General features: G+C 41.5%; 1 protein-coding gene across 1 annotated transcript; it reads left to right on the forward strand.

Annotated features, from left to right (window-relative positions):
• The first annotated feature begins 9,474 nt into the window (after nt 1-9,474).
• Nucleotides 9,475-27,908, forward strand: LOC145494444 (TPR and ankyrin repeat-containing protein 1-like). Its single transcript, XM_081473918.1, has 11 exons — nt 9,475-10,121; nt 11,952-12,245; nt 13,247-13,486; nt 14,059-14,304; nt 14,839-14,992; nt 15,377-15,769; nt 16,659-16,872; nt 17,523-20,448; nt 20,916-21,536; nt 21,944-25,229; nt 26,019-27,908. Exons 2-11 carry the CDS (start codon nt 11,961-11,963, stop codon nt 26,141-26,143), a joined length of 8,490 nt encoding a protein of 2,829 aa, XP_081330044.1. The 5' UTR covers nt 9,475-10,121; nt 11,952-11,960; the 3' UTR covers nt 26,144-27,908.
• Nucleotides 27,909-27,937: the final 29 nt, after the last annotated feature.

Genomic DNA, 27,937 nt, shown 5'->3' on the forward strand with positions numbered 1-27,937 from the left:
CAAACAATTCAGAATCAATTGAAACGGTCTAATTGTTGTTTCCAAGAAGTTCCAGACATTTCAGAAATGCTGAAGTTAAAATGCACTTAGACAGGTGTCCTCGTGCGGTCAAGTGGAAAACCGAACTGATAAATGGTTTAGACAATGTTAAAATTGTCTAACCCTCGACCACAAAACGGTACATCAAAACAACTAATGATCTATCCTAAATAAAAATAATTCAGCTTCCCTTTGTAAAACGGTGCAGACTGAGAGAAACGGATTAACCTTAGGGCAGATAGATTAACGAAAACTGATTTGGTTTAGCTTTACATCAAATGGCTCGGTGTACTGCAGATTGGTTTAGCTTACTGTGGACTGGTTTGGCGTACTGCGACGAATCATCGGGTTCAACGTATTGCGAGTGGTTTAGCCTATTGAGAATTGGTTGCGTTTAATTTAAAATGGTTTAGCCTATTGTGAATTGGTTGCGTTTAATTTAAAATGGTTTAGCCTATTGCGAATTGGTTTAGCGTTACATCAAATGTAAAAAGCTTAATACAGAGGGAGGCTTATTTGGGATGCGGCGCTTATTTCTTTTGAAAAAATTCCACCTTTAATTTCAATGTCAACTTTCGCTATGGGGAGACTATATTGGAAAGGCGTTTGTTGGAGCTGGAGGAGGGCGCTACATCGAATCACCGCGGCAGAACTACAACTGAAGTAACACTTTCAGTAGTAGTTATAGTTTATTAACACTCGCTATGAATCCAGAATATTTTTTGGGGAGAAGCGTCTCTGTGTGCATGAATTTCTCGGTTTTGTTAGAGTTGTGACAAAAAGGAGGGAAGTATGTTGAACATTCCACTCTGCACTACGACATCCCCATTACATGGTTGAAGTTAGTCAGACGTCATTAAAGCATATGAAATTCAAAGGATTTTTTTTTTTCATTTTTTGCCAAACAGATCGTCCACTTCTAATTTTGGAAAGAATATTAAACGTTAAGTTGCGCTTGCGATCTGAATATGACCTATGAAGTAGTTTTATTTTGATGTCCTGAACAAGAACAAGAACAAGCCAAATGAATCCACAGTGACAGCCCCCAAAGAAGATGTCATTATTTTATTACCTTATATAGGTTTCCATAGCAATCATATTACTAAGCGTCTAAGATCTTGTGTAAATCGTTCCTACACTTTTGTTGATGTCAAAGTTATCTTTCAAAACACCTGGCGCATCAAATCCTTCTTCTCATACAAGGACCGTCTCAACCGATCACAATTTTCCAAAGTCATTTATAAAGCTAGTTGCTGGAACTGCAATTATTTTTACAGTGGGAAAACGAAAGGAAGACTTCACGATCGGAAAACGGAACATTTCAAGGTCCTTTCGAAACGTGATCACTCTTCTGCTGTTGCTGATCACGTTAAAACAACTGGTCACAGCATCAAATGGGACCATTTTGACATTTTGTCGTCCGGCAAAACTGACTACCATTGTAAGGTTAAGGAGACCTTGTTAACCGCGCGGCCATGGGCCGAGCGCGGTTCTAGGTTTACCCGTGGTTTATTTTTTAACCGCGCGGCCATGGGCCGAGCGCGGTTCATGGTTTACCCGTGGTTTTTTTAACCGCGCGGCTATGGGCCGAGCGCGGTTCATGGTTTACCCGTGGTTTTTTTAACCGCGCGGCCATGGGCCGAGCGCGGTTCATGGTTTACCCGTGGTTTTTTTAACCGCGCGGCCATGGGCCGAGCGCGGTTCATGGTTTACCCGTGGTTTTTTTTTAACCGCGCGGCCATGGGCCGAGCGCGGTTCATGGTTTACCCGTGGTTTTTTTTTTTTCGACTTCGGTGCGAGCAGACCCAAGCTTCCACTCGGCCAAATTTGGAGTCACGCAACCTGTGATGTTTACTCGCCAAAAGCTGTTGAAACAATAAATCTCATCTTTCGCGGGAATAAATTAAAAACCCAGCGCTCGTCAAAAATTATATTTTTTCACCAGAAATTTAGCTCGGAACATATACATATTTATATTTGTTTGAATCGTCGATGAAATGACCTTTTCCGGATATTTTTTCCTTCGGGGTCAACCGAAACCTCAGATTACAAAATCACGCCGAACCCACATGTTGCAAAAAAATCTCTTCAAAACCCTGACTTCGAAGCGATATAACACTTCAGCGTTAATAGCTACCACACATTGGCAGGCGGTAAATCTATTCCTTAACAATCCAACTTTATCGTGTTAAAATTTCAGCGAAATCGAACAAAACCAGAATTAATTCGCATTTTTTTGTGACCTCACTTCCCAGACTTGTCCTAACAAAGGAAGCAACGGTCGCCCATAGCAACCGAAAAACACCAACATAACAAAGCCGACGTTTCGGCCAAAAAACTCCACAATTATCGCCTGAGAGTTTAAACTTGAATGGGAACATCTTTTTCGAACCTTTTTCAACTGATTTAGACGAAACACTGGCCTCGGCGGGCTACAAAAACGACAAAGAGAAAAAACAGAACAAGACAGCAGAACAAGCCGATAATATTTCATCGCATGGCTTTCGACACGAAAACGAAAATACAGCTTACTTCTGGATAAATTCAGCCTTAGAAGCCAGCAACCGGTCCCAAATTACTTTCTGTATCCTTACAAATGTCCTGATTTCCATCTCCGAAAGATTTTGCCCCAATTTTGAGCAAATAAACATTTCGCGGGCGGCGACCGCCATTACGGTGGCTTGCATACTAAATTAGCTAACTTAACAAAATTCTCCCGAGGGGGGGGATACGACAAATTTGGTGAGAATCAAAAGTAACGCCAATTTTCTGTCACGTTTTCAATCTGTGGTCACTGGAGTGACCAAAATCGATACATCGGTCGGGATAGGGTTTTTTTTATGACTTGTGTGACTACTTTGCTAGCCCTTTACTCGTGGAAAACACCAATTAAATTTAATCATGACTTTTAAGAAAGAAAGCTGTTGTTAATAGTGTTATTATTGTGTCGTTGATATCGTTCATGCCCATACATATCCCGAAGAAAGTTCTAGATTAAGACCATTAAGTCATCGGAGATTTGTCAATGGCTACCACTGATGGTGCAATCATACAGTTTGTGTTGATCAAGTGATGTGATGTCTACAGTAAGAAAAGAATCATCAATGACTGCTTTGGAATGTGCACTGCGTTCCGACGGTAGTGCTAAGCGAACAGTTAAATTTTAAAAGCGCGGTTATAAGATCTAACAGATCTTCTTGTTAACCGCGCGGCCATGGGCCGAGCGCGGTTCATGGTTTACCCGTGGTTTTTTTTTTTTCGACTTCGGTGCGAGCAGACCCAAGCTTCCACTCGGCCAAATTTTGAGTCACGCAACCTGTGATGTTTACTCGCCAAAAGCTGTTGAAACAATAAATCTCATCTTTCGCGGGAATAAATTAAAAACCCAGCGCTCGTCAAAAATTATATTTTTTCACCAGAAATTTAGTTCGGAACATATACATATTTATATTTGTTTGAATCGTCGATGAAATGACCTTTTCCGGATATTTTTTCCTTCGGGGTCAACCGAAACCTCAGATTACAAAATCACGCCGAACCCACATGTTGCAAAAAAATCTCTTCAAAACCCTGACTTCGAAGCGATATAACACTTCAGCGTTAATAGCTACCACACATCGGCAGGCGATAAATCTATTCCTTAACAATCCAGCTTTATCGTGTTAAAATTTCAGCGAAATCGAACAAAACCAGAATTAATTAGAATTTTTTTGTGACCTCACTTCCCAGACTTGTCCTAACAAAGGAAGCAACGGTCGCCCATAGCAACCGAAAAACACCAACATAACAAAGCCGACGTTTCGGCCAAAACACTCCACAATTATCGCCTGAGAGTTTAAACTTGAATGGGAACATCTTTTTCGAACCTTTTTCAACTGATTTAGACGAAAGACTGGCCTCGGCGGGCTACAAAAACGACAGAGAGAAAAAACAGAACAAGACAGCAGAACAAGCCGATAATATTTCATCGCATGGCTTTCGACACGAAAACGAAAATACAGCTTACTTCTGGATAAATTCAGCCTTAGAAGCCAGCAACCGGTCCCAAATTACTTTCTGTATCCTTACAAATGTCCTGATTTCCATCTCCGAAAGATTTTGCCCCAATTTTGAGCAAATAAACATTTCGCGGGCGGCGACCGCCATTACGGTGGCTTGCATACTAAATTAGCTAACTTAACAAAATTCTCCCGAGGGGGGGGGGGATACGACAAATTTGGTGAGAATCAAAAGTAACGCCAATTTTCTGTCACGTTTTCAATCTGTGGTCACTGGAGTGACCAAAATCGATACATCGGTCGGGATAGGGTTTTTTTATGACTTGTGTGACTACTTTGCTAGCCCTTTACTCGTGGAAAACACCAATTAAATTTAATCATGACTTTTAAGAAAGAAAGCTGTTGTTAATAGTGTTATTATTGTGTCGTTGATATCGTTCATGCCCATACATATCCCGAAGAAAGTTCTAGATTAAGACCATTAAGTCATCGGAGATTTGTCAAAGGCTACCACTGATGGTGCAATAATACAGTTTGTGTTGATCAAGTGATGTGATGTCTACAGTAAGAAAAGAATCATCAATGACTGCTTTGGAATGTGCACTGCGTTCCGACGGTAGTGCTAAGCGAACAGTTAAATTTTAAAAGCGCGGTTATAAGATCTAACAGATCTTCTTGTTTTTTTTTTTTTGTCGGAGACCAGACGCAGATCTCCACTCGGCCAACTTTGAATTACGCAATCGGTAATGTTTACTCGCCAAACCTTGTTTCTTCAGGGTCAACAGAAATCTCAGATTACAAAATCACGCCGAACCTACACGTTGCAAAAAAATCTCTTCAAAACCCTGACATCGAAGCGATATATCACTTTAGCGTTAATAGCTACCTCATATCGGCAGTATGAAAATCTATTCGTTAACAATCCAGCTTCATCATATTAAAATTTCAACGAAATCGAACAAAACCAGAACTAAATATTATTAGATTTTTTTTGTAACCTAGCTTCATTGCTTGAGTCGACAAAGGAAGCGACGGTCGTCCATAGCCACCGAAACACATTAACATAACCAGTCAACCTACGTTTCGGTCAAAAAAATCCAGGATTATTGCCTGGAAGCTGAAAATTCAAGAGGAACATCTTTTTCGAACTTTTCTCAAGTTATTTAGACGAAAAAATGACCTCGGCGGACTCCAAAAGAGAACGAAACAAAAAACAGAACGAGACAGTGAGAAGAGCCGATAATTTATTCACCGCGTGGCCTTCGTTACGTTCACGTTAAAAAAACCTTACTTCTGGATAATTTCAGCCTTACAAGTCAGCAACTGGTCCCAAATTACTTTCTGTATTCTTACAAATGTCCTGACTTCCATCTCCGAAAGATTTGGCCGCAATTGTTTAGCAAATAAACATTTCGCCGACAGCAATCACCATTACGGTGGCTTGCAACTAATTCGCTAACTTTACAAAACCCTCCCGAGGGGGGGGGGTGGGGGGGATATGACGAAAAGAGCTGAAAAATGATGACCGGAAATAGAGTAATTTTCTCAGCTTCCAGTGTGCCAAATTTGCTGGAAATAGGTTCAAAACCGATATTTTTTTTTCGTTTTTTTTTTTCTTCGGGTCACTCATGCTACCAAAACAGTTAACTTTTAAAAGCGCGGTTGTAAGATCTTAAAGATCTTCTTGTTTTTTTTCGACTTCGGTGCGAGCAGACCCAAGCTTCCACTCGGCCAAATTTGGAGTCACGCAACCTGTGATGTTTACTCGCCAAAAGCTGTTGAAACAATAAATCTCATCTTTCGCGGGAATAAATTAAAAACCCAGCGCTCGTCAAAAATTATATTTTTTCACCAGAAATTTAGCTCGGAACATATACATATTTATATTTGTTTGAATCGTCGATGAAATGACCTTTTCCGGATATTTTTTCCTTCGGGGTCAACCGAAACCTCAGATTACAAAATCACGCCGAACCCACATGTTGCAAAAAAATCTCTTCAAAACCCTGACTTCGAAGCGATATAACACTTCAGCGTTAATAGCTACCACACATCGGCAGGCGGTAAATCTATTCCTTAACAATCCAACTTTATCGTGTTAAAATTTCAGCGAAATCGAACAAAACCAGAATTAATTAGAATTTTTTTGTGACCTCACTTCCCAGACTTGTCCTAACAAAGGAAGCAACGGTCGCCCATAGCAACCGAAAAACACGAAAATAACAAAGCCGACGTTTCGGCCAAAAAACTCCACAATTATCGCCTGAGAGTTTAAACGTGAATGGGAACATCTTTTTCGAACCTTTTTCAACTGATTTAGACGAAACACTGGTCTCGGCGGGCTACAAAAACGACAAAGAGAAAAAACAGAACAAGACAGCAGAACAAGCCGATAATATTTCATCGCATGGCTTTCGACACGAAAACGAAAATACAGCTTACTTCTGGATAAATTCAGCCTTTGAAGCCAGCAACCGGTCCCAAATTACTTTCTGTATCCTTACAAATGTCCTGATTTCCATCTCCGAAAGATTTTGCCCCAATTTTGAGCAAATAAACATTTCGCCGGCGGCGACCGCCATTACGGTGGCTTGCATACTAAATTAGCTAACTTAACAAAATTCTCCCGAGGGGGGGGATACGACAAATTTGGTGAGAATCAAAAGTAACGCCAATTTTCTGTCACGTTTTCAATCTGTGGTCACTGGAGTGACCAAAATCGATACATCGGTCGGGATAGGGGTTTTTTATGACTTGTGTGACTACTTTGCTAGCCCTTTACTCGTGGAAAACACCAATTAAATTTAATCATGACTTTTAAGAAAGAAAGCTGTTGTTAATAGTGTTATTATTGTGTCGTTGATATCGTTCATGCCCATACATATCCCGAAGAAAGTTCTAGATTAAGACCATTAAGTCATCGGAGATTTGTCAAAGGCTACCACTGATGGTGCAATAATACAGTTTGTGTTGATCAAGTGATGTAATGTCTACAGTAAGAAGAGAATCATCAATGACTGCTTTGGAATGTGCACTGCGTTCCGACGGTAGTGCTAAGCGAACAGTTAAATTTTAAAAGCGCGGTTATAAGATCTAACAGATCTTCTTGTTTTTTTCGACTTCGGTGCGAGCAGACCCAAGCTTCCACTCGGCCAAATTTTGAGTCACGCAACCTGTGATGTTTACTCGCCAAAAGCTGTTGAAACAATAAATCTCATCTTTCGCGGGAATAAATTAAAAACCCAGCGCTCGTCAAAAATTATATTTTTTCACCAGAAATTTAGCTCGGAACATATACATATTTATATTTGTTTGAATCGTCGATGAAATGACCTTTTCCGGATATTTTTTCCTTCGGGGTCAACCGAAACCTCCGATTACAAAATCACGCCGAACCCAAATGTTGCAAAAAAATCTCTTCAAAACCCTGACTTCGAAGCGATATAACACTTCAGCGTTAATAGCTACCACACATCGGCAGGCGGTAAATCTATTCCTTAACAATCCAACTTTATCGTGTTAAAATTTCAGCGAAATCGAACAAAACCAGAATTAATTAGAATTTTTTTGTGACCTCACTTCCCAGACTTGTCCTAACAAAGGAAGCAACGGTCGCCCATAGCAACCGAAAAACACCAACATAACAAAGCCGACGTTTCGGCCAAAAAACTCCACAATTATCGCCTGAGAGTTTAAACTTGAATGGGAACATCTTTTTCGAACCTTTTTCAACTGATTTAGACGAAACACTGGCCTCGGCGGGCTACAAAAACGACAAAGAGAAAAAACAGAACAAGACAGCAGAACAAGCCGATAATATTTCATCGCATGGCTTTCGACACGAAAACGAAAATACAGCTTACTTCTGGATAAATTCAGCCTTAGAAGCCAGCAACCGGTCCCAAATTACTTTCTGTATCCTTACAAATGTCCTGATTTCCATCTCCGAAAGACTTTGCCCCAATTTTGAGCAAATAAACATTTCGCAGGCGGCGACCGCCATTACGGTGGCTTGCATACTAAATTAGCTAAGTTAACAAAATTCTCCCGAGGGAGGGATACGACAAATTTGGTGAGAATCAAAAGTAACGCCAATTTTCTGTCACGTTTTCAATCTGTGGTCACTGGAGTGACCAAAATCGATACATCGGTCGGGATAGAGTTTTATTATTAAATTATATGACTTGTGTGACTACTTTGCTAGCCCTTTACTCGTGGAAAACACCAATTAAATTTAATCATGACTTTTAAGAAAGAAAGCTGTTGTTAATAGTGTTATTATTGTGTCGTTGATATCGTTCATGCCCATACATCTCCCGAAGAAAGTTCTAGATTAAGACCATTAAGTCATCGGAGATTTGTCAACGGCTACCACTGATGGTGCAATAATACAGTTTGTGTTGATCAAGTGATGTGATGTCTACAGAAAGAAAAGAATCATCAATGACTGCTTTGGAATGTGCACTGCGTTCCGACGGTAGTGCTAAGCGAACAGTTAAATTTTAAAAGCGCGGTTATAAGATCTAACAGATCTTCTTGTTTTTTTTTTTTGTCGGTGACCAGACGCAGACCTCCGCTCGGCCAAACTTTGAGTCACGCAACGTGTGATGTTTTTCCGCCAGAAGCTGTTAAAACATAAATACACGGACAATTTTACGGATATTGTTTTCTTTTTTGTGGGTAAAATATATTTTCTTTTCGTTTTATCAAAGCGTTGGATTTAAAGGGAATAATAAATACGCTAAAAAAAGGTATTACGTCAGCCATGGAATGCGCTGACGTTGCAGCTTTCACTTTCGCTACGTGACAAATACGATCGTGTTTACTTTGCAAGTTTATTTCGGCAGAAGCGACGGTCATTAATTTATTTGTAATTTCGTGAGTATTTCTTGTGGTTTTACGCAAATGAAGTAAATCCTTTGACGGTTTCATCGCAGCCAGTTCATAGATCGGAAGGAAAATTAAATATTTGCAAGCCAAGCAACGAACTTGTCAGAACGTGCAAGGATTACGTCATTGGTAGGGAAATAACCACCGTACTAAAGAAAGCCGTGGATAACGCAATTCTTGAATTATGTGACTTGTGTGACTTCTTTGCTAGCCCTTTACTCAAGGGAAAAAACAATTTAATTTAATCGTGATTTTTAAGAAAGAAAGCTGTTGTTAATAGTGTTCGTATCTTCATGCCCATACGTATCCCGAAGAAAGTTCCAGATTAAGACTATTACGTCATCGGAGATTTCACACCGGTTACGACTGATGGTGCAATAATACAGTTTGTGTTGATCAAGTAATGTGGTGTCTACAGTAATCAATGAATCATCAAGGATTGCTTTTGGAATGTACACTGCGTTGCGACTGTAGTGCTAAGAAAACAGTTAAATTTTAAAAGCGCGGTTATAAGATCTAACAGATCTTCTTGTTTATTTAGGAGTTGCAGGCAACATTGAATGTCAATGTCAGTAGTGAAAAGCAACGACATTTTAAGACGAGTAGCACTGGGGACGAGAATGCGTTCTTCCCCACTGATTTCCGACCAAAAGAGAAAACGCTCGCAGTCTAAACCCCCCTCCCCCTCAAAAAAAAATTAATGGCCCGTCCCTTAGTTGGGGAGGGACGAAGTAAAACCTTCACTCCTTTAATTTTTGTCGGTTTCTCGTCCTTGGATGGTTTTCACATTCCGCTCATATTTTGTCTAAATAGTTTAACGTCTACTCCGTTTCCGGGTTTTCTTGGAACCCAGCCAGGAAACCAGCCAATGATCGTATTTCTTGGAAACATGCTGATGCAGACGTGGCAAAGTCTTACCGCTGGGGAAGATTACTAATCCTTTTACAAATTTGGAACATTTGGGACATTTATGACGATTCCATACGCCAGCTGGTTAGGTGGAAATTTTGGTTGATCCGGAGGAAAGAGCAGTTCAACAATGCCACAAAGAAACGAGTCAGTCTGAGTTAATTATTAATGGCAGGTGAAACTCTTCACGTCGCAATTTGATATCGGAAAATATTCGAAAACGCACGTGCTAGCCGAGTCTACTTACTTCAAATGGACCTCGCAGTGATTCCACGATGAGTAAAGGTAAAGGTTTTGGCGAGAAGCTGGTTTAGTTGTACTGTTGTATTACAGATATTTTAAATAAGTAACAATATGGCGACAGATCTCTGGAGCTATTATTGTAGCCCCAGATATAAACAACTATCAGATGTAAACTAACTGCCTTTGAAGCTCGTTATTAGTTAGCCCTAATGATATTCCAGATTTTGGCTGTCGTGCCGAACAGAACTTTGTAAAATCGTTTCTTCTACGTTAAACAAAAGTTTTTTAATTGCCTTTATTCAAGCTTACAGTTCCAGCTCTGTGTACTGTGTTAACGAAAGCAATGTTTATGTCGTTTCTTATATTCATCCTCAGTCCCTACTTTATAGTAGTGCAGTGTTTGACTGTTTGTACATTACAGACGGGCACACTTCATAGATCACTTCTAGCATTTGTTCAGTATTGTGAATAAGCTTGCTCATTAGAGTCGATTAGACAAGTTTGGATATTTCAGCCTAACACAACAGACCTCAGCACGAGGCTGTGGGGAATAAACACCACGAACTCTGTAGTTATTCCCCAGAGCCTCGTGCTGAGGTCTGTTGTTTTAGGTTGAATTTTAATATATCAGAATTGGTCTATTAGAGTGTGAGGGCTATGATGGTGGTGCCTTTGTTAGAGGAGACTAGGCACCAGTGTTAGCTATGATTGACCTATGACTGGCTGATGGTATATTTGATGACTCATACAGTCGAACCTCCACAACAGCCACCTCTTTACCAAGGCCACTTTTTTGTTTTGGCATGCAGTCCATACATTCTCTCTTATTTTAACCTCTCCACAATGGAGGAGGCACAGTGGCCTCATTGGTTTATATACATGTAGTACGCTCACTTCTGGATCAAGCGCTCCAGGTTCAAGCCCTGGCTGGGGATACACTTCACTCTCATAGCACCTCTTTCCACCCAGGTGTATAAATGGGTACTGGTGAATTTAATGCAGCAGGTAACCCTGCGATCAGGACTAGCATCCCCGTCAGAGAGGAGTAGAAATACTTCTAGTTGCTTTATGGTACTGAAACCGGAGATAAGCCCCGGCCTGATGGGCCACTTGGCTTATATTCAGAGTTTATCTACCTTACAATGGCCATCACTTCACCTCTTCACCAGTTGCTTAGCTGATCTCTTTTTTGGTTTGGTTTATGTTTTATTGATATATTTTGACTGTGTTACATATTTACATGCTGAAATAAGCATTATTAATATTAAAGAAAATATGTTACACACCCTAAAAAACAGGTGTCTCATTGTAACCCTTCCTCCCTATAACAACCATCTATCAACAATGACCACTTTCCTCTGTCCCCAAAGTGGCTGTTGTGGAGAGGGTTCAACTGTATCTTAAACTTCAGGCCAGGATTTTTTAACATTGTTATATAGGGCAAATAAATTTAAGGCAGCAAGTGTCACTATTTAGTATTCCTGTGACTTGCAGCCAACTAGTATTTGCCATATTTTACTCATGGTTTACTTTGGAAATCAGGACCTATTTAATCACAGGTCATATCCATCATCCAAATACTGAGAGGTGATAGGAGTTCATTAAGTCCACAGGGAGTACTCTCTTATATGGGCTATATTAAAGTATGTGAAGCCCCAAGGGTATCGTGTTTTGTTTCTGACTGAACTCTTCTAAGCTAAGTTCCAAAAGAAAGCGGCCCTTAAGTAACAAGGTGGCCGTATCAAAACAGCAGTTTTAAGGTCGGGCAGAAACTTGGTCTTAATAAGACTAGCTTTGTTCTAAAGGACAGACAAAGAAAAATCGTTAATTTATTAATCAGTGATTTTTTTCCCGATTTATTTGTCCTTGAAGGTTGTGAACATGGCTGGTTTTCAATACCACAGGTCAGATAATCTCCTAAATGATGCTTTTGGTTGCCTTGCAAAAGGGTTTTATTGGGAAGCCATTGACGGTTTTCAAGAGCTGATCTCTCGGATAGAATTTAAGTTGAAAATTGTTGAAGGTGATCAGTATAATGAAACTTTGTGCGTCCTTGGCAAACTCCGCAGAGGACTAGCAGAAGCATTGTGGCACATCAACAGACCTCAACATGCCTTAAAACTAATACAACTCTGCATATCTGAGAACTGCCATGAATTCTCTGAGGTAAGTGACATTACTCAACTGTCACTAGTAGTAGCAGATCTAGGGCATTAAGGCCAGGGAGGCCTCACTGAATGGAAACTGCAAGCCGTCTCTTTTTCACTCCAAATTAAAATTTTGGGACAAGAATACAAAAACTGAGCAAGAGTGTGTGACATACTACTACTCATGAGTAACACAGGTGTCGAAGACAAGTATATCCCACTCCCTCAGTCAGTTTTTGCCCTCTAATCTCAGTGGATTTCAGAGCAAATGAGAGTCTGTTCATTAAGTTTACAGTACACTATTCTTTTTTGTTGTACATTGAGGTGGTTTAAGTGTAAAGGATTGGAAATCTGTTCTGCGTTCATATCCCACCTATTTAACAGCAAGAAAGTGCCCATCCTGAGTTTGGAATCCTCCTTTAAGATTCCCTTTTTGAGCGCATTTGGAAGGTAGGTAAAGTCTGCATATGAGCCAAGTGGCCCATCAGGCTGAAGCTTACCTGGTTTCTGTAGCATGAAGCAACTAAGAGTATTTCTAATCTCCTCTGGATGGGGTGCTAGTCCATCCCAGAGTTACCCCCAGCATTAAGAGAGTTAGCCCCAGCATTAGGCGTGGCTCAAGCTTTTTTTGACCCCTGAAAGATACCACTTAAACGGAATACATTCCATTACCAGTTGCTGTTCAGGAAGGGAACCTGCACTATTAGACCTGACTAGACAGAGCTGTGCAAATCAAGCCTAAAATTGGAAAAAGAGTGTTTCTTATTTTTTAGCGAGTGCACCCAAAATATATGTTGGCAGTTTAAACTAGTGGCTTTTCATCAGGAACACCATAAGTGAGATTTGATTAACTCTGAGTGAGACAATGAGCAGTCCCAGCCTTTTTGTGTGGGAGTCCCCCTCAGGACTGTAGCAGGTGATCAGCGAGCTGATATAGAATTCACAGGACACGCAAGCATCCTATGAGAAATGTCACGTCAGGTTGATTACTATCTTGATAATTTGTTCCTGTTTGTGTAGGAAAATGTGTGTCACTGGACGTCACTTGCGGATAAGTGGGACAGATTATGTGGAGATAAACATAGCACAATCATTGGTTATGAAATCGCCGGCCACTTTATTCCACCGCACGATGTACTCAACAGAAGTTACCACTTGTCAGTTATGTTGGCATTGTGCGTTAAGGCTGGACAAACCTTCCAAAAGAAAGCCGCTGAACTTTTAATTGTAGCATTTGAAATGAAAGTTTGTGAATCACAGGCAAGTATTACTTTGAATGAATGAATGTAATTTGAAACCATCCTGCCAAGGTTTAATGGTAGAACCTTATGTAATATTTACAGTGAATTAAGGGGAGGAAAAAGATTGCTCAAAATAGCAGTCGTAATCCTTATGAAATAACTGGAAAACGTAAATGGTGGATATCAAAATGTATAAATAGGCAATGAATATGATGGAATGTAATTGTTTATTATTGGTATAATAGAGCGAAAGGACAACACAACGGCAATGTCATTCTGTCCCCCCCCCTCCCCACCCCATTATGAGACCTAGCGCATAAAAGGTTAGCCCCCACACTGCCATGTTTCTGCAACAGATTCACACCCCTCCGCCCAATTATATACTCCTAGAGGAACAGAGACACTCAGTGAGTGTCTTGCTCTGTAGCACAACACAGTCACCCCAGTCAGTGCTTTAACTTGGGGTGCTTGATCCAGTGTCTGCCATCACATCTTCCATAAGCTTAGTGGCACCATCATTTTGCTCAGCAAAAAGTTATTTTTGTTTTGTTTGTATAAAACAACTAACAGAGTCTTACAATTTTTCCTCAGGAGATAGTGAACATTTGGATGGATTGTGGAAAAAAGCTTATGTCATGTAAAGCTTTTGCAAAGATGTCTATCGAGTGCTTCACTCTAGCTCAAACATTTTTACCGGGCAATGACAGTAGCAAATTGAAGGCCAACATCAGTTATTCTAGAGCCACAGCCATCTTGACTGCCAATGAATCAACTCAGTTAGCTCAAGCAATCAAAGATGCTAACACTTATGTTGAGCTCTGCCCCACGTCTGTCAAGGTGAGAAAAGTGAAACAAATTAATATTATTATATATTTTCATTTAAGAAGTGCTTAGTACATCTACATATAACCTGATAATGCCCAGTTATGTAAATTATGGATTGTATGACAATCACTATTGAAGGACCTGAAGACTAGAAAAGACTTAAAGCTTAAATGAAAATATTTTATCGATTTGTCGGCTAGATTTGAAGTTGCATGAGACCTTAGTTTACCGTACCCAAATTTGCTATTAGCCAATCAGAAGCCGTGTCTACTGTCCAGATATCCTGTAAAATCAAGTCACTGACCTGATTTGGCGACACTGTCATGGTCACTTGGTCGAATTTGGATACAATAAATACCAATCGTACCTTTTTTGTACGCTTCGGTAGCATGTCAGGCTCATTTGGTCTCGCCATGGGTATTTTGACGAGACGTAGTCGAACCAAAATACGAATCATGGCTCGACCAAAGAAACTCGCTTGATATGCCGCTGAAGCGTACCAAAAACATACCCTGATTAGGTATAAAAAAACTTCTTTATTACCAGGGCTACAAGCTGTTATGGAAATGTTGTCTCCGGGCCCATCAATATGTTGACGCATTAGCAGCATTTAAAAATGCACAGGAAATCTTGACAGATAAACAAGAGGACCAATATAAGGAGTTTGTCCAGTTTTTCACATCAGCAATATCACAGAAAGGTAAGGTGTCCATTGGTTCATTTTTTCAATTTTCTGGTTGAAAGACGACCCTTTGATTAACATATCTGTGACCCTCCTACCTGGCAGTGCTTGTGCCACCATAGAATTTACTTTCGCTCAATTGGAGGCCCTGTTAACGTGTAAATGCTGTCTTAATTTGCTGCCGTCGTATTCTAACCAAAACAAAATAAAACGTTGCAATGTTGACCAAAATACGTTCAGAAATTATAACTTTCCGGTTGATATCCTGATGTCCTCGAAGTTCGTCAAAAATACTCCGCTACGCGTCTTATTTTTAACTGTCTTCTCGATGTTTGGAATTGTGGTAAAACACAGTCTCTCTTGTTTGATATGTGACATATTCAGTATTCTTTTCTTGTACAGCTTTTGAAATCTTCAAAGCTGGATGCCCTGTCCCCAAATGTTTCGTACAGATGTTAATCAGCGAGTCTGTAGACAAGCAAGCCGTTCAGAATCTGTCCGTGCTCTTCTGTGACGGTTGGGCGGCAGAATGCGATGCTTCTTGTGTTCCACTAGACTTGGTGTTGGCATCTGAAGTGATAAACCGCGAGAAACTAGTAAGAATTCTCCTGCAACAAAACGCGCATCCGAAGGGTCTCCAAAAAAGCAGTAAGTCGCCGCTGTCAGTGTGCCTAGAGATGGACAAGCTGGACTTGGCAGTGATTCTTCTACAGCATGGAGCTGACGAGAGTGATTTGGTGGAGCGAGGTGGAGAGAACCCCTTTCATGCTTCACTCCGAATTGGCCTCAAAAAAGGTGAGAAGTGACATCCTTCAACGAATTAATGGAGATAGTGGTTCATAGTTTTCAGAAGCGGAATTCATAATTAAGAATAAGATGTTAACTAACTTAATGAATATATCCTTTGTCACATCCTTTGATAACTTCCTGTTCAAGAACTCCAGCGCAAATCAAATTGGTGGGTGCTTTCCATTATGCCAAAGATTCCGCTAATTTCGGTTGGAATTCAAATGGAAAGGTCCGTTTCGGTTTTTTCCGACCGGAATATTCGGGATCACCTCTGAAGGTGGTCCACTTATTTCGGTCAGAATATTCCGATCGAAATTCGCCGTTCCATTTTTGACAAACCGGCTCTTCGCCCTAATTAGGGAATTCGGAAAAGGAACTAAAAATAGCAAGGGCAATTCCTATTGGTTGGCCCAGTTTAATCAGAAAATGTCGTTCCATTTTCCTCGGGTATTTCCACTGATCTCTGACCGGTCGGTTTGGCATAATGCAAAGCACCGAGTGTCTGCGTAGCATTCGTTTATTAGGTACTTCTCCGAGGACCTGAGAGGCAGGCAAAAGTTTGGATTGTTGAAGGGGGGGAGGGGGTGGAAGATGAAGCAAAAAACCGCGGAAAGGGTAGATGGAGGGGGAATCAAATTCTAACAAATGAGAACGGCTAAGTTGACAAGGCAACATTTGTCTTGTGTTTACGCCATCCCACACTTCTTAGGAACATGGAACAGCAAACGTCACCGGTAAGCATGAACTGACAAATTGGATATGGTGTCAATATCAATAATAATCAATTTTTATTTGTACTCACTCTTGCTAAAGAAAAAAATTACAATTTCAATGAAAATATTAAAACTAGAACACAATGATGACAAAATTTTCGTGTTTTTGTACTCTTGTACAGGAAACTTTGGGATCTTTCAGTTCTTCCTCGACAGCAAAAGATACCCAATCGATTTGCAGGACAAGGATGGGAACACTCTTCTACATTTCCTATGTCGAGGAAAGATAGATTCAAAGAAGCAGGAAGCCATGATCATTCTTCTCAAAGCAGGAGCAAATCCATCAATCACTAACAACCAAATGAAAACACCCATCGACATTGTTTCTAATTTAAGGTGAATACGATATAGATTCTTCTGAAATTGTGGAATTCTCTGAGGTAACCGGCAGTCGTTCTTATTTTTTCGCGGCAGTGGCAGGTTAGGAATGAAGGTAATATCGAATGGTGTTAATTGAAGTGAAAACCAACGTTAATGGACTTGAGGCTATGTAATTAAACCTTTAGTCCGCAATATCTACTTTTTACTTTGCAATATCATTTTGATTTCTAGCCATAGTTAGTAAAGGGAATGGCTAAGAAGCACGGAAAGCATCAAAGAAACAAACAAGCAGTCTAAGATTTATGTTGGAAGGTCCATGACCGTGCACATCTATTGTTTTATGCTCATAGACTATGCATGAATTTCATAATCGCAATGCTACTATCGTTTAGTTGTATGAGCACACGTAACCACCTTTTGTATATTGCCAGGTTTTGTGCAGGGTCAACCTCCAAAATAGCCAACAAAAACATACCAGAATAAATTTTGTCAGGTTTCATAACCATTCCCTCTATGACTTATAGTCTAGCAGGGATAACTGATAAGCGAATTCAACATGAACGAAAAGACTGCCTTAATGTAGTAACACTGACATTCTTTTCTCTCAAAGAGAATAAAAGACTTCAGTCTTATCACACTACCATCTTTTCCCTTCAATTTCTCAGGGATAACAGAAGAAACCTACTAAGCTCGGCGGAGGAAAGCTATAACAATCCGAAATCATGTGATCAGGATGCTGCAAAGCAAGAAATTAAAACCAAATTGGACACGGAGGCCCACGGAGATAAGACTCCACCAGAACAATCAAAGACCACTCCTTCCTCTAGCAGCAGTGAAAGCCCTTCACCTTCAAAATCAGCTAATTCAAGAAAAGAGCCTTTGTCCGTTGTCTCTGAACGTATCCGGTCACTCATAAAGAAGTTAGATGTCCGTGCTTGGTTCAAGAAGACGGCTTCACATGAAAAAACAAGAAAAGCGTCCGTGAAAACAGAAAAACCTGATCTTCATCATGATCGAAAGCAAAATGATGTGGTTGAGGAGGCTAGCGGGATAGCTCAAGAAAATGAAGAAAATGCAGGTCATAGCAACGAAGACAACGTTGCTGCTATTTCTGTTACGTCATGGGTATGCGTCGAAGGAGCTTTTGAGGGTTTGCCGTGGGAAGTGGAGTGCACCGCAGAAGTGTGGAAAGTTTTACATGATAAGCGCTTAGAGCCGTGGAAGAAAAAACGGTTTGTAGAGAAGGTGAGAAGTCTTGCTCAAGGCCGGAACAACTGGACAGTGCATCTCTGTAAAAGACTCGAAGGTCTGCCAAAGAGCCGTGGCATGCTTCTTTATGAAACAAGATTGACAGACGCTGCAAGAATCATCTGGGAATGTGCAGTTGCCTTTTCTCCCCGTTATTCGGACGAAGATACTGAAAGTAAGACTACCATCTACTCGGAAATTATCCGAATATGGGATATCGTGTTTGATCATGACAAAGTCCAGCACTCGATAGAAAATATAGTTACCTCGTTCACCCGTGGCCAGGGCTGTATTCTCAAGAAAGAGTTGAGGGGACTTCCAAGGGTTGATGCTTCTGAAAACCAAGGTCCAAATCTCTATGTCAAGCAGACTCAAACCAGTGTACCTACTTTTTCGTCAGCATCTGAGCTACAGGAAGACGAAACGGTTACCGATGAAGCAAACGATGACCAAGTGACTTTCTTTCCTCCTGCAAGCCATCACGACAACGAGTATCAAGTTCTGAAGTTCTACCACCTTTCCACAGCCATGATTCAGACAATACTGAAACAACAGTCATGCAGTGTAGAGATCGACTTTCCATTTCGAGTGACAGAAGAGGAGCATGACATCATCAATTTTGAACCCTCTCCCCGGAGCTCCATCATTTTGATTGGGCGGAGTGGCACTGGAAAGACCACATGTATCCTTTATCGCCTGTGGAAAGATTTCATCAACTACTGGAGGAATGCTGTAGACAGTGGACCATTGCTTTCCAAAAGGATAGTGTTTCTTCCCAAAGACAACTCGGATTCTGAATCATCGAGCTTTGAGGTAGGAGACTTTGCTTGCGGGAAAAGCCAGCAATCGGATGAAACACAGAGTAGTGCTGAAAGCGGAAGAACGCAAGGCGATGACTGTGAGGCAGCAACCAGTTGTCCTGCGGATCCACCTGCATCAGTCGAAACAGGTTCTGAATCTGAGGAATCCCTGGAGCACCTCCACCAGTTGTTTGTAACCAAAAACGGTGTCCTCTGCCAAGAAATTCAGAAGAATTTTAACGCCTTGAGCCAAGGGTGCTCATTTATTAAGCATGCAAGTAAACAAGACAAAGCCCCCTTGAAGCTGCAGGAAGTTGACGACTCTGCCACAGGCTGGCCACTTTTTTTAAATGCACGTGACCTGTATGTTATCTTAGATGCCTCTCTGCCTGAACCTTACTTCTTTCCCCGCAACGAAGATGGAAGCCTGGAGACCAGGGTACAAGACTGGGGTGAAGAGGACAATCAGTTGTCCACTATTCCTATCATCGAAGACGACGACGATGCAGAAGACGAAGACGCTGAAGATGACACAGATGAGGAGGACGAAGATCAAACCACAGAAGGTGACGTCTCAACTTGTGAACAGAGGCGATCAATGGTCTTTGTGAGCTACTCTACTTTTGAAAACCTGTTGTGGTCTAAAATGTGTAAGAAGAAGAAACGTGTCGACTTTCATCCCTCTTTGGTCTGGATGGAGATACGGTCTTTTATAAAGGGCTCATACGAAGCTTTGCACACAAAGAACGGTCACCTCAGCCTGGGAAGTTATCAAAAGATTGGTCAAAAGAGGGCACCCAACTTCACAGCTGACAGAGAAGCAATTTACAAACTGTTTGTATCTTACGAGCGGGTCAAGAGGTCTTCCAACATGTTTGATGAAAACGATCTCGTGTTCCATTTGTACCACCGATTGAGGCAATGCAGAGTCCCTGACTGGTCAATTCACAATTTGTACGTGGATGAAACTCAAGACTTCACTCAGGCAGAGTTGGTGCTGCTCATACGCTGTTGCCGTGATCCTAATGGCGTCTTCCTCACAGGTGACACAGCACAGAGCGTCATGCGAGGCATCTCATTCAGATTTGAAGATCTTCGTTCCCTCTTCTTCTACTTGAAGGAGAGCTACAAGGCTGTAGGAGTACAAGCAGAAGTCTTGGTTCCACAGATAATGCCCCTGATATACAACTACCGATCACACAGTGGAATTCTTAATTTGGCTTCCAGTGTTGTTAGCTTACTGCAGGAATATTTCCCAGAGTCGTTTGACAAGTTGGCTAAAGATCAAGGTCAGTTGGATGGCCCCAAGCCGGTGCTCCTTGGGTCCTGCAGTCAATCGGATCTAGCGATAATTCTTCGCGGAAATAAGAGGAAGACAACCACCATTGAGTTTGGCGCCCATCAAGTCATCCTTGTCGCATCAAACGAAGCGAGAGAAAGGCTTCCCGAGGAGCTCAGCCACGCTCTGGTGTTGACCGTCTACGAGGCGAAAGGATTGGAGTTTGATGACGTCCTTGTGTACAACTTCTTCAAAGATTCACAGGTGAGGTGCTGCCGAGATGGGCATCGCTAGTGGTGCTCTCGTTTCCAAGCTTCAAATAGTCATTCCTAGGATAAAATTGTCAATCACATTTTTCAATGCTAGATCTAAGAATTTGATGGGACATTAAGACATATATATTGATGCGACCGTCGACAACATATTGGTATTTTAAGGCAACTTTATACATTGATCAAACTGGAAATTGAAAGGCTTAGTAATTTAATTGCATTTTAAATCCCTTGCGGGACATCTGTTGGAGCAGTAAGCACTACGGCAAAGAACTTAAGATACATAATCCTAACATGCACTTGTTTACTTTGACGACGACTAAAAGAACTGGAACCTGTAATAAAGGGCACTAACTCGACTCATTAAACGTTAGATTACACCATTGAATTAGTTGTAAATGCAGCTCTTATTGATAAGAAACGAATCGTGATTGTATACTTGAACTTATTCCTTGCTAGGCTCATACTGAATGGAGGATTGTTACACAGTATCTCTTGGAAGTGTTAGATTGTGGGAGTGTCGACAAAGCTAAAGTTAAGTCGCGTCCATTGAGTTTCAATCCTGACAGGCACAAGATCCTAAACTCTGAATTGAAACAGCTTTACACAGCTGTGACTCGAGCCCGTGCAAAGGTTTGGTTCTTTGACGAAGATGAAGAAAATCGTCGGCCAGTGTTTGAGTACTTTGAGCAGCTCGGCTTGGCAGATGTGGTCACACTACAAGCGGGAACCGAGAAAAGCTCCGATGGTGCACAGTCTTTGGAAAATATGTTCTCCAAGGAGTCTTCTGTGGAGGAATGGGAAAAGCAAGGGACTTTCTTCTACAGCAAGAAGCTCTGGAAAGTTGCAGAAAAGTGCTTCACGATTTCTGGTAATGTAGAAATGAGCCAAAGGTGTAAAGCGTACGTACAAGCCGACCATGCCCGAAGTCTTCACACTGAACCACGACGATTGAAGGATGAATTTCTCCGAGCAGCCGATCAGTTTCTGCAGTGCAACATGATTCAAGAAGCTAGGGTCTGCCTCTTTAATGCTCGGGAACGTACCTTGTACGCAAGCCTTCTTCAGAAACTCGGGGAGGTAAACGTCGAGCAGTTCTCTTGTTGTGATTAATCGAAGTCGATATCTAGAATGAAGGATGGGTAATTGTATATAACTATACGGTGAAGATGCGAAAATGTTCAAGATTTAGGGTTAGGGTTACACACGCCGTTTTAATCTTACGTTTTCATGTAATAGTACTAGTTTTTGCCATTGTAGCCAACATACGTCCTTCCCTTTTATTAGTTTGCTGCTCTTTCACTTAATTCGGCGACTGAAAGTTATAATCTATTGGCCAAATATACGCGTTCGCTAATTAAGTTTTTTCACCTAAGTTTCCTGATGAAATTAGTAGTATATAACAAGCACGTGCTATAATGTTGTATTGGAATGCATCGATATTGATCGAATTAATCAGTCCAGTAATGGCATCTCTGTTTTTATAGGACAAAACTGCTGCAAGGTGGTTTGAAAGAGGGGGTAAAGTTTTAGAAGCAAGTCAGTGCCTGGAGAAACTAGGAGACTACAAAGAGGCTGTTGAGATCCTTGTTCGTGGAAATCTATACCACAAGGCCATTGATGTCGTGAAGCAGTTTAACAGACTGCCACAAGTTAATCGACAACAGACCCTTGCACCAAGGAGAACTCTTCAAGAATTGTACTTGGCCTCCGCCGAACTCCATTCCAAAGCGGGTAACCTGAAAGAAATGAAGAATTCACTCCAGTTTATTCACTCTGTGGAAGTAAGAGTCGAGTTTTTGAAAAAGCGTAACTTGGTCGACGACGCTGCAAGGGAGTTACTGAAGGAGGGAAGAGGAGTTGAGGCTGCGAAGATAATGAAAGAAAACGGATCATTTCTTGTTGCGGCTGAATACGCTCAAAGTTCTGGTGACTCGAGTCTTGCAGCTGATTGTATTTCCGCTTATGTTCGTAGCTCACCAGAGAAATCAAGGGAGGAGCAAATTGAACGGCTAGAAGAAGCTAAGAAGCTCTACAAGGATGCAGACCGGATGAACAGTTTTGGTGAAGTTCTTTTACAGCAAGCCAGACTGTCTGGGGATCTTAGGAAAGTGGAGGAGGCTGTGAAGATTTTCCGCACATTCCAAAACACCTGTGGTGAGCTTGAATGTGTTGAACTGCTGTGGGACCTCGCAGATGATGAACTCGGTGTTCCTGGCGCGGACACGTGGATTACAGTCAAAATGGTGGAATCCGTTCTGCAACTGATTGAAACACTGAATGGGACTAATCTGGACGTAATGACACAGAAACAAATCGAGCGATGCGAGGAACACTTTGGACTTTATAGGGAAGGAGATCCATCAAAGAGAGTGGTTAGACGCAAAGAAGGTGATCGTTTCCTTTCCATTGCCCAAGGAATACAGAAGCGTCCTGTTCCCGGCACCAAATGGGAGGTGGATCTCTATGAAACTCGTGAACGTATCGCTGAAGTCCTCTTTCACAGAGTCGCCAAACTAATCCAACAGGTTCGCGGGTTTTTGCACAACACGTTTGTCACAAACGAGACATGTCAACAATTTTTGATTGGCCTTCCTTGCAAAGCTGAGAGTTGCCAGTACCGACACAAACTTCCATCCCAGGATAGCAACGATCAACGTTTCAGAGCAATTTTGGATGAAATATGGCTTGACGCTCAAGCTAACGATTTTCACAGAACGGCGACCAAGTTTGGCAACCAGAATGCTAGGATATTCCAGAGGCAATTGGGAAGCTTCGACGACCTGTTTCCATCGGATACCTCTGCATCATGCAGAAAGATTCTAGCATTCTTTTTTCCTGCAAATGGCCAATCATCCGGAGTTCACTTGCAATCTTGCATCCGTCGTTTGCGAGATGAGAAGCGTGAATTTTTCAAGAGACGTCTATTTAGGTTTGCCGAAATGTTGTGGAATAAGCATGCGACCAGGGAAGAAATCCTTTCAAATGCCGATTCATTTCTCGCTGTTTCACATCTTCTTCAGCTAATCGGATCACCATCGAAAATCAAGCTGTGGATCAAGGATGCAGTGGAGACATTTAGAAAAAACTGCGACATCCACGCCAAAAAACTGGTTATTCCAAAATCTGTGGGTATTGCTGTAGAACACGGGGGAACACAGCTCACCTTGTTTTCCCAATGGTGGGAAGATTCCAAGATTTATATGCATGTTGATGGTGACATTCTTAAGGCTGGACACAATGCTGTTCGCCGCTTTCTAATGATGACAGCAAACCCAGGAAAACAACTTCCTTTCCCGTCACCTAGAAACTGTCTTGACATCCTGGAATACGTTGCTTGTGCCCACCTAGCTCTGTTCGCTCGTCTGCAGCAGTCTCGGAAGTCTCTCTATCGCGTTTGTCTTCCTGCTAGTTACTCGTCGGTGATTTCATTTTGGAGCACACTCAACCGCACCACTAGAGAGCATATTGGAATTCAACGGGCAGCTTTGATGCACCAAAGTCATCCATTCACCATTCGTGAAGTAGAGAAGTTTCTGCACGATTTGGTGTCACTTATGCTGGGAGGATATTCGTCGCATTTCAACTTGTTAAAGGGAGTCTTAAACAATTCTTGCATTGAATCCGGCGAGACAGAGCGTGCTGTAATTTTCATCCTCACTCTTCTCTGTAACTGCGGTCAGTCAGTTCCACCTGACTGCGAGGCCAGGCTCCTTCAAAACCTAGCGAACACTGAATTGTCCAGTGATGCCATTCTTCCAGAAAGGATTGAAAGATGTCTAAAGCGGGTTAGGCAGGCCAAAGGAATTCACGACATTGTTATCGTTCTTCAGGATCTGCTGCAAGGAAGACAAGAGATTCTATGCAATATTCATTGGGAAAACGTCCACCAGCGACTTTGGTGGGACAAAGTGAACCCCAGTAACTATCCTACTACCTTCTACACTGATGTGTTGGAGAAAGTGGCCCAGAAAACGAACGATCTTCCGGCTGAAGAAGTGTTGAAGTCAGGAGATGTGGAAGATAGTTTGACGGCCGAGTTTGGCGCACAGTTAGAGGAAGAGCAGCCCATCGGGGACGTGGATCACACAAGAAATGAAAGGCTCGAGGCCATAGAAAGAGAGGAGGCCCTTCAAACAGAGTCCTGGGAAGAAGAGATTACAGCGGAAGAAGCGAGAGCAGATGAATTTCCTTCTGAACAGGAAGTCATCGAAGATCCTGTCGATATCTACTTCAGACCCTTTAGAGTTGATCAATCTGGTTGTGGTATTTGCAACGTGAGTTTTGGCCCAGACCAAAGTGAAAACTCAACTCACTCGTTAGAAAGCGAGAAGAGGCAATTCGAGGACAACGATGCTGGTGCCAGTGGCTTTGTAGAACAGTCAAACGAAATGAGTCCTCACCGCTTCTGGAGCCGCGCTCGTCACCTTGCGAAGGATGGTCCTCATTGGAAGAAAGTGGACCATTTTGAGGCCTATAAGAAGCTATTCCGAGAAGAGCTCCTTCCATACCAAGGTACGCTAAACAATCTACTTATCGAGGCTGGCGATCTTCTGAGAATGGCGGAGCATCAAGGGAAGTCTTTGACTCTGTTAAGTACCAAGGTGGATGAAGTCAACAGAGCTGCTTATTCCATTACTGAAGTAACTGCCAGAATTCAACAAGAGCGTAATTGGGCAGATTTGGAATCGTTCAAGAAAGCCATCATGTCCTTAAGAGAGGCCATGAAAACTTGTGAAGGGGAAATTCAACTAACAAGCTCTCGAGAATCAGGTTAGTGCGAAGTCGCTGTAGGGTGTTCTTATATATAGCCTGCAGAACAGGCGGATTAGCCGGGCAGAGAGCGAAACACGGCTGTTCTGCAGGCTAGTTCTTATATGGCCACTTCTTTCACGCCTTCTCACTTTCTTTATCATTAATTGACACGTACTTGGGTCTAACTGGAATTTGGTTCGTAGGCTATCTATTGGTTGACAGGTCTTTGCAAATTATTTGGCAAGTTTCTGCACGGGGTTAAAATCAGTGGCGTGCAAACTGTGATAATTTTGTAGGGTTCAACGGTGTAATGATTCAACAACGAAAAATTTCAACACAAAACAGATGGGCAAAAATATACTTATTTTTAAATTTTACATTAGTTGATTAAAGTTTAGGCTTTTCACAAGTTCGGACGAGTCAGGTCACTTGATTTACTGCCCGTGTGTCCTGGTCGATTAGGTAGTTTGTTTGTTTGTTTTCGACAGATCCGTGGAGGCGCGGTGGCCTCATGGTTAGTGCGCTCGACTCCGGTCGAGCGGTCCAGGTTCGAGCCCTGGCCGGGAACATTGTGTTGTGTTCTTTTGAGCAAGACACTTAACTCTCACAGTGACTCTCTCCACCCGGGTGTATAAATGGGTACCGCCGAATTTAATGCTGGGGGTAACCCTGCGATGGACTAGCATTTCATTCAGGGGGGGATTAGAAATATTCCTGGTCGCTTCATACTACAGAAACCAGGATAAGCACCGGCCTGATGGGCCGCTTGGCTTGTGTGCAGACTTAACCTTTTACCTTTTTCGACAGATCCAAGCAGTAGTCAATCGTCCACTGGAGCCCAATCGTTTTTTGGGGACTTGGAAAATGAAGGAGATATCAAAGATGGTGAATGCGCTCACGTCCCAGGATTAAAAAAGAAGAAATGGATATGAGGATTAGAATTCAACTTGTGCCTTGAAGAAATAACAACTGAGCGAAACCTGATATTTTGCACAGTTTGTTGCAGATTCGATTGAAGGGTTCGTGAACGTTATTGTTAATCTTCGTGTTTGGGCAGTTTAGCTTAGAATCTCTGGCACAGTTCCAGTGTGATTTCTCAAACCGGGCCACTTGGAAAAGAGTTAACCTATCAGAACGTTACTACCGAACAAAGGATACCAATCTTTTTCTCAAATAAAACAATAGCATTGAAAAATACGAACAATAGTTATAACAATATTTTAAACCCAACAAAGTGCGAAGTGTTGCGAACCTCTCGTGAAACTTAGCCATTTTTTGATCGGTTAGTTTCGATCCTAAATTTTGTTTGCTTTTCAACGGTTTCATTCTAGTTTTCGTAAATGAGTTTGCTAGCTAAATTTTTCGAGCGAGATGTATAAATATGATAATTCGCCGTCAAGGACTGAATCTCTTAGAGTGTATATAACGCAGAGGAGTTGATAGTGTATATGTTTTCACGTCAAACAGACCGTTACTTACCGTCACGAGAAGCTACCAGTCCATTGTGCTCAGTTTACGTTTTGATTGGTTGGTTTTCTTCTAAGTGCACCGGTTCGTGTAGTCGCATTGTAAAGCTATTAATAGAAACGAGCTGGCGAAGTCATCGGAACTGCACTTCACTTCATAAGTAACAATATTAACTGGTGTTCAAACTTAGAAAAACTGAATCAATTAGTTTTCACTAAGAAACGTTGCTTAAAGTCGATTCTTGTTCTTACAGTACAAACATCGAAATGTATATTTTAATCTTTCACAATAATGTTATTCTATTTTCATTTATTATTTGGACTTGGTGTGAATAATTTAACTGCCTTGTCGTGTTAGTAATTATAAATGCAGCTAGCTATACTTACTACCACACCCTTCATGGTTTGTAAACAGCTTGATGTTACGCGCTGTTGTTTTGTTAAAGAAATGAAAAACGTTCATTCTCCGGAACATCGTGGCATAACTAATTGTACACGATTGTGGATAGTATTGTGAGGAGAGAAAATCAGATAATATAGTATGTTTTAGATATTTGCTTTCGCTATCGGAAAATCAGATTGAAATCCAACGTAGATAGATTAGTTTTAGTTCGTTTTGCTTTTCTAAGTTAGAGGTTACTATTCCAGTTCATTAGCCGTAACAAACACCTGCTGTTTTGTGTAAGATCATAACTGTAGTTAGAATTGAACTGTAATTTCTACCTGCAATAGTCTTTTGTTAAACTGTTATCTACCTGTATTGTTTTTGAAAGTTATTAATCTTGTAAACGATGAATTCCGTTAACTAATCGAGCCTTCTGAAATGTATGACATAACGTTTAGTTATGACTGTTTAGTAGCCTTAAGTGATCGCTTCGAATTATGTTTCGGCTTAAATAATCCCGCGTTGTAAAATATTCTTTGGTTACGTTCTGAGTACGTTAGTGGATTAAACTCTACTGCTGGACCCAAGTAACTGCGTCTTCTCTGTCTTCGCGTTGGATTGTTTTGCTGTAACAGATCCCGAAACCTAGGCCTCTAGGAGTCTGACAAACTCCGCTGCAAGCGTGTTTCCCTCTGGACACTGACTTAAGCGGCCCAAAAGCCTGTTATCACAGTATTTACTGTTCGGTTGCAAATCCAAATTAACTCCATGCTGGTGGCTTCAAAACGCCCACCACCGATTTTAAGTTTTTCTCCACTGTGTTTACGCAACCCTTGCTAATGAGGTTAACTACAATAACCGTGAAACGCCAATTC

This window comes from Orbicella franksi, chromosome 8 (genome assembly GCF_964199315.1).
Source record: "Orbicella franksi chromosome 8, jaOrbFran1.1, whole genome shotgun sequence".
NCBI classification, from domain to species: Eukaryota; Metazoa; Cnidaria; class Anthozoa; order Scleractinia; family Merulinidae; genus Orbicella; species Orbicella franksi.